The 7613-nt window shown below is 51.5% G+C and overlaps 1 protein-coding gene and 1 long non-coding RNA gene across 5 annotated transcripts in view; one reads left to right on the top strand and one right to left on the bottom strand.

Annotated features, from left to right (window-relative positions):
• Positions 1-6404, bottom strand: part of LOC147579387 (uncharacterized) — a 101401-nt gene extending 94997 nt beyond the window's left edge. The window contains exon 1 of the long non-coding RNA XR_015253874.1: positions 4832-6404. This is a non-coding gene — a long non-coding RNA (uncharacterized LOC147579387). The remainder of the gene's footprint in view (positions 1-4831) is intronic.
• PRMT8 (protein arginine methyltransferase 8) overlaps positions 4211-7613 on the top strand; it is a 97950-nt gene continuing 94547 nt past the window's right edge. For 3 of the 4 annotated variants that reach the window (XM_086714292.1, XM_086714289.1, XM_086714291.1), the window contains exon 1: positions 4211-5382. In XM_086714292.1, the coding sequence (XP_086570418.1) occupies positions 5308-5382 (75 nt within the window). In that variant the 5' untranslated portion in view covers positions 4211-5307. The remainder of the gene's footprint in view (positions 5383-7613) is intronic. The other variant, XM_086714290.1, reaches the window with a different exon arrangement.

The raw sequence follows: 7613 nt of genomic DNA, 5'->3' as shown, positions 1-7613 counted from the left end.
TAATTTCTGTTGTGATAGCATTTTAGAAGGAATATTTCAGTACCTTTATGGTTCTACTGCTATCTCCCTCTTTCCCTTTCTCTGAAGAAGTTTGGGGTCCATCATAGGCCATTGAGAAAATCTAGATGTCTTTTAAGTCCTTCTTACCCTGAGACAAAGGCAGATAATGATGGTATTCAGTTTTTAGAGGCACAAAACACCAAGGATTAAGCTATTAATGAAGAACTACTAAGAAAGTGCCCCTCAGATATTTTTAGAATAATCAAACCAAATGTTTTCATATCCAGCACAAAACAACAATGAACTGACTTACTCAGACATTATCAGAGTGAGAAAGAAATAACATTCTGGTTTTAACAGAAAAAGAAAAAACAAAAGAAACCCAGACTTTGCAGGTACTGGGGACACTCTTGCAAGTCCTTCTTTGAGATGTAGTTTAAGAAATAATTGGGCCTTTTTGTACAGGAAAGCTGCCCAGGTGTGGGGCTGCCTGGAGGCTCAGCCAGGTAGCTAGCTGGCTGCTGCAGCCTTGGCTGGGTTCCCATCTGGCCCAGAAGACATTAGGAACACTGCTGGGTTAGCTGCCATGAGGTAGTGATGGATCATGGCTGTGGCCCGGTTCTTGAGGAGCCAAGGATTCACTGCAGCGTGCCTTGGCCATATGTGAGCCCAGGCCACATGTGAGGTTCTCCTAGAAGGAAGAGGGGGGAAGACACAGGACATGTCTTATACATCTTTTATTGCAGCAACCACATTTGGATGAGCCAGAGTCCAGGCTTTCTCAGACAGAGAAATTGCATCCTGATTGCAGGGGCACTGGATTTGGGGAAACAGCCAAGGCAGTGTTGACTACCTCCTGAACTTGAGCTACTACACAGTCTATACCTCCCAGAGGACTCAGAAATGAGAGGAGACCATTCAGGAGTCACAGAATGGAGTGGATGGAACCTCAGAGGCCTTGCTCAACCTTCTAGGGTTTGCAGTTCCACTGCAATAGCTATGCCAAATAATAGTCTGACTGAACCCTTTCCAGTGGCAGGAAACTCACTTCTCTGTGGCATCTCACAAAGGCAGATAACTTTTCCAATTATACCCTTCCCAAGAGTCTTTTTTTTTTTTTTTAAATAAATGCCTTTTTTTAAAAAAAAATTTTTTTTTTTCAACGTTTATTTATTTTTGGGACAGAGAGAGACAGAGCATGAACGGGGGAGGGGCAGAGAGAGAGGGAGACACAGAATCGGAAATAGGCTCCAGGCTCTGAGCCATCAGCCCAGAGCCCAATGCGGGGCTCGAACTCACGGACCCTGAGATCGTGACCTGGCTGAAGTCGGACACTTAACCGACTGCGCCACCCAGGCGCCCCTCAAGAGTCTTATTCCAACCTTTGTATGCTGGCTAAACCATCAGCACATTTTCACTCTCAAGAACTTTGTGGCTCTCAAGAACTTCTGTGTTAGAGATGGAGCTTTCTATACTGTGGTGGGGGGGGGCTCCTATAGTTTTGGGGGGCCCTTTCTATAACTTAGAGACCTTCTTTCTCTGTGGATACTTTCATCTTTTCCACATATCCTTATCCAGTTGTCCTTGACCATGACTGCTCAATAGAATCAGCTAGAGAATTAAAAAAATTCTGACGCCCAGGCCTCACTAAATCATACTCTCTGGGGGTCGAAGAAATGCACTGGTATTTTTAAAGCTCAGATGACTCCACCTTGCTGCCAAGTTTGAGAACCACTGTCTTGTTCACAGAATCTGGTTAACCTCTTGAAGGTCATGCTATGGAATAAATCATACTAGATTTGAATCCTGACTTTACGTAACACTTGGACAATTCTCTGTGTTTTTGTTTTCTCATCGTTTTTGAGGGATAATAACAGTACTTTCCCAAAAGAGTTGTTGAAAGAACTGCATGAGGACACATTAAGTCTAGATGAGTCTCTGGCATGTAATAAGTGCTCTGTAATGTTTGACTCAGAGCCTAGCACAGGGCCTAGCAAGCATTAACACAACGTTTGTGGTCTTCCCATGAGCCAGACACTATCCTAAGCACTTCACATGTCCTCTTCAATACATCTTGTTGCACCAAAGACGTAAGTAAAGTAAAATGTGTCCTCAAGACATCTCTACCTGGAAGGGCATTTTGTTCCAGAATATTTAACCTACTTCTTAGTGTATGTCTGGTCGTCCTATGTATCTTCTTGCCTCCCATTAAATCCCTTCAAAATCTCTTCTATGAAAGTTCTATACACTTTCAAAGCATTCAAGGTAGCTAAATTGAGAGCTCCTCAATGATCAGTCCAATACCTTTTGTTGCCTATTGTCAAGCCCAGGGCCTATTAATGAGCTAGGCATATAACAGATATCCAGTAAATTCTTTGTGGAATTCTTTTAATATTGTAAGAGCTGTGCTAACATACTTATGCAAAAGAGATGGAGAAAGACTGAATTCTTGTGAATGGTGGGGTAGTGGGGATGCCTACTATGTGCTAGGCACTTTTCACACATCATCAATTCTCACAACCCTAGGACATGAGTGTTCAGGTAATCTTTTGCTGTGTAACAAGGCATCCCAAAACTTAGTCTCTTAAAGTAACAATTCTTTTGCTTGTGAATTTGTAATTAGGTGGGAACACAGCAGGAACAACTCTCTGCTCCAAGGTGGCTCAACAGAGGACTGGACTATTCGCTTTCAAGACTACTCACTCTAGCCATTGTGGAACTACCATGGTGGCCTATGGTTCTCACTCACAGCCTCAGGCTGGGCCTGCATTGGATGGGTTGGAATAGAAAACTCTTGCCAGGAGAATGCAGCTCTCCATATCAGCCTCTCCACTCCTCATTCTAAGGGGAGCTGTGTCTGTGCTTGGGGAGAAGCCAAGCCAAGCAAAAGATTTCAACAGAGAACGGAGGAAACACACCCACTGAGGTTCTCATAGCAACATAATCACGCACAGGCAGCAGCCTATTTCGGTGGGAGCTTGTCTCCGCTCCCCTCCTCCCTGGTTAGTCACAGAATGGATGCACTGCACAGGCAGAAACAGGGTGGGAGAAAAGTGTAAAGCTGAAAGTCAGGAGGCTGGGGAGCTTCTCTCAGATGCTCCCTCAGCTGGCTGAAGGATCATGGACAAATGGCCTCCTTTTTCTGATCTCAGGGTACTTATTTGTAAAATGAGAGAACTGGACCAAAGAGCTGTGAGGATCCTTTCCTTTCTGATTTTCATTGATTGTAATAGTACTGAGACCCTCTTCGTAGAGGATGAGATGTCTCAAATCTGTTGTTTCTGAGAAAACTGCTTAGAGAAAATGGGGGTCAAGAGGGTAAAAGTCATTCCTTAGATTCATCTCATTCACCCCCCTACAGCTTTCTACATGTGTGAAAGGGAAGGAGGATGACCAAGTAGGTGTTGCCAAAGATTCTGCTTCCTCACCCCCAATACTAGTCAAGGTCTGTGGTCTGAGTAAGAAAAAGGTTAAGGAGTTAGGCTCATTCTTTCATTTACATTCGCTCTTTCCCAAACACATATAACATGCACACACATGCACACACGCCCAATAACTCAAGCCTGTTGCCCATTATCTTTTCACTCTGTTTACTCTCCACTCCTCCTCCTCCTCTCCCTCCTCCAATTATTGCAATGCATCTTCTCTTTCCCCTAGGACCAGGTGATGGAGGCATTTTTAGATTCTGGTCCATTTCTTCAATGGACCCTGAGGTTAGCTGAGGACAACCAGGCTCACATTTCCTGGCTGTCAAAGGTGATAAAACAAATAGGGCACGCATGCGGAACTGATCTCCCGATGCAAGTACAGGGATGAAGTGAAGAGAGCCAGGGTGTCCAAGGAGCATGCATCTTTTAGGTCCCTGTCCTTGACTTGTGGGTTGAAAGCTTGAAAGTGCAGCTGTCTTTGAAGGAGTCCAGCCTGAGTGGCCTGTTGCAAAGGGAGAGACAGAGTGCCCCCCCTGTTCTATTTCCCACCCGCCTGACAGATGGCCAGTAAGACAGAGAAAAAGAAGCTCTCAAAGTGAAGACAGGAATGCATTGTATAAAAATTCACACCCCCTGCTGCCGCCCAAACTCCCTTAAAAAAGGATCAAGAGAATCCTAATGGGTACGTGACATCCTCCCTCTCTCCCATAAAAGGGACTTCAAAAATCTGGTGACCATGGGGGAGGGGTGAGGAGGGAGAAGAGAAATGTGTGGGCAGGGGGCTGCCGGGGAAGACTAGGGTAAGGGGAACAGGACTGTGGGCTCAGCCATTTGACTTTCTCCTATGGTCTCTTCCGAGCCACCTCTGGCTGAACCTTTGGCCCGACCTCTCAACCTGAGAGAAGCTTGGAGCCCCAAGTGCCTGGACAGGGACAGTGGGAGAAAAGGAGAGATGACAGCACACTTAGCCTTAGAGTTGAAGGAGTTAAGGACCCTCCCTCATCCAGACACCCACCCCTTCGCTCCTGAAACCATAATTCGCCAAGGAAGGAACCAAGAATTGACAGAGGATCTGGGAAGTTGGGGGTGGGGTGGGATGGGGGCGAGGTAACTATGGCCCAATCTTGCCCAGAGCTTGTCCTCGGTGGGAGGACATACACCCGGGTCTAAGAACCTGCAAGAGCCCAGCTCCGGCGCCTGCTTTCATCGAGTCTCCCGCGTGGCCTTGCAGCGTCCGCGCCGCCCTTTGCCCCCGCGCAAGTTGTCCGCGGCGCCTGGGGGTGGAGGCGGCCAAAAGACCCCTGGAGCCTGGAGGAGGCGGCGGGCCCGGGGGCGCTGGGGGCCCTCCGTCTGCGCCCAGCCGCCGCTCGCTCTACCGAACCTCCTACCCCGCCCCCACTCACCCGGCTCAGCCCCTAGGAGAGACGCGCAGGAAGCGTGTTGCTTCGCCCAGCCGATCGGCAGAAGTTGAGAGGAGTTGGTGGCTGCCTCCGGCCGGCCGGACTTTGCGAGCAGCCAGGAGAAGAGAAGCCGCCGCTGCCGCGAAGCCTTCGGGGCTGCCTCCCTCCAGCCTAGCCCGCAGCGCGGGTGGAGAGGGGCGGGGAGGGGGTCGGGTGCGCGAGAAGAACTTGAAACTGTGTGAAGGAATCCGAAGCAGATGAGACGGGAGGAAAATAAAACAAAGTGGAGACTGCAGAAAAGACTCAACCGTAGTTGATTGTATCGGCTGACGCTCCAGCAGAGGGGCTGGGTTGGTTTTTTTTTTTTTTCCTCCCATTCTCTCTCTCTCTCTCTCTCTCTCTCTCTCTCTCTCTTTTAAAGCTACACCAGCTCTCTCTTTCTCTACTATCTCTGTATCATCAAACCCTTGCTGGCTCTTATGGGCATGAAACACTCCTCCCGCTGCCTGCTCCTAAGGAGGAAAATGGCGGAGAACGCTGCCGAGAACACCGAGGTAAGGAGGCGAGAGGGCCGGGGCTCTCGGCGACCCCGGCAGCCCACCCCGGACCACCGCGCCGCCGCCGCTGTCGCTGCCGCCGCCGCCACCGCCGCCGCTGCTCAGCACCTAGTGCCAAACTTTCCCCGGCTCCATCCCGCTTGCTTCTGCCGGCCGTGTGTGTGTGTGTGTGTGTGTGTGTGTGTGTGTGTGTGTATGTGTGTTGGGGGAAAAGCCAGTGCATGTCTCAGGTCCCCTCCCTTTTGAAAATGCAAAAGAATCGCTCTCACCCCATCTCCCTCTCCTGCCACCCGCTGCTCGCTTCTCTTTCCCCAAGTCCCAAACCCTGGGCAGCAGCGCTCCCCTGCTCTCTCCTCTGGGCTTCATTAGGGGTCCAGAGTCCCAGCTTTGTGCAAAGCTGGGGTGGGTGATCCTGGGACCAGGTCGGCTCCCTGCGGTGCCTTGACCATCTCCAGACGCTGCCTGAGCTTTACCCTTCAGGCTCAAGTCAGTCCCCCCAGCTCTCGGTCCCCGCAGCACCGCGGAGAGCTCCGGGCCGCGGTGGGGCCACACCGAGCGGGTGGTGGGACTTGGGCACCACCAACAGACCCTTCCGCTCAGATCTGGGCCGGTGAGAGGTCTGCAACCCTGGAATGTTTGAGCCGCCTTGGGGCGCTAAACCCGGGGAGGGAGCTCTGGTCGCGGCCACCTTCAGAACCAGGGACAGCGCCCGCTCCTGCCGCAGCCAAGCCCGCGCCGGGTGGGGGCTGCGCGCCGCGGGCTGCAGGGGAGAAATGGGTCTACAGCCATTCGTCCCGCTGCGGCTTTGGAGGAGGCCACTCTAGCTCTTCAGATTGCGCTCTTGCCCCCCTCGCCTTCGGCAGCCCAATAGCTGCCCTTTCTCTACTCTCGAGTTGGCCCAGAGACGCAAAGAGCCCTGCTGGGTTTTGCGTCCCAAGACTGGAGGCTGTGTTCCCTGGCCTCGCAGTGACCCTGCTGTCGTTACAACTGGACTAGTCCGTAGGCTCTAGGCACCTGTAGTCACGAAGGGGATCAGCGTGGGCAGCCCCCTTACCTTCCTGGAGAAACGGTGCGCCGAGGTGGGGGCGGAGTGGGGTATGTGTGTGAAGATCATCCCTTACTCGGTGGCAGGAAAAAGACAGAGAGCAAACTCCCGGGCTCTATTAATAGCCGGGTGTCTGGTGGGGCTGCCGTACATTTCACATATGGTTACCCATATGCAGCGTGAGGCGGGGATGGAGGTGTGGCACGGGGATTGTCCCTCTGTCTTGCTGGAATGCAAAACGATGCAGAGACCCTTCCGATCTTCGGTAAGGTCTTAACTGCAGCTAACCTTTACCCCATAGCAATAGGCAGCAACGCTTTTAAAATCCCAATTCTCTGAGAGATTAGAAGCAGCATGCATCTGGCAATTGTCGATTTCGAAAAACAAACACGCTCAGGGGCTTGAAAGCAGTAGGGCATTCAGCAGCTAACACTGTCTCCTTGAGTTAGGGCAAAGCCAGCATGCTTATCCCCTCGACACTTCCTCTTCTCCACCCGCAAAGGCGCCTAGCCTCACAGCAGAGAGCTAGCCTTCCCAATCCCCTCACACTCCTCCCTCTGATCGCCCACCCGCGGAAGAGGTTGCTAAAAATAGCTCCGAGTCAAGGCTGCACTTCTGTAAAGTGTTGGACCAGTGGGCACATAGCAGTCCCTGCAGCCAGGTGGCTGGAGTGCTAGAAGCAAGAAACAGCTTTCTCCTGCTCTTCCCTCCCCCCACCTCTGGGTTTCTAAAAAAAAAAAAGTTTTCACGGGTCTCTAAGCCCCCGCACCCCAGCTGTTGTACGGGGTCTGGATGCAGACCCCTGCCAGGTTCAGCAGTGTGCTGTAGTGGCTGCTGAGCTACCCACCTTGGCCAGGGTTAAAGGCGTCCAGAGCAGGCAGAGCGGTGCGCGCCAGGCTATTTTTACTTGCTTCCCCCGCGGCTCCACGCTCCCCCCCCCCCCCTTCTCAGCAGTTGCACATGCCAGGTCTGCTCAAGGCATCAATGAAAACAGCAGTAGAGGCGGCTGAGCTCCTGCAAAGAAAAAAAAAAAAAAAACACGTCGCATGCCTGGCACAAAGGTGGGAGGGGGTAAGGAAAGACCCAGCTGGGGCTCCTTGGAGGAGAGGGATTCTGGGGTTCAGTTCTTAGCAACTTCCCTTGAGAAGGGGAGGAATTCAGACTTGGTCAAACGTGCCCAGTG

Source organism: Puma concolor, chromosome B4, assembly GCF_028749965.1.
Source record: "Puma concolor isolate L17-30 chromosome B4, mPumCon1.1.hap2, whole genome shotgun sequence".
NCBI lineage: Eukaryota > Metazoa > Chordata > Mammalia > Carnivora > Felidae > Puma > Puma concolor.
Note: the sequence above shows the minus strand (reverse complement) of the source record. Positions and strands in the feature narration are given on the sequence as shown.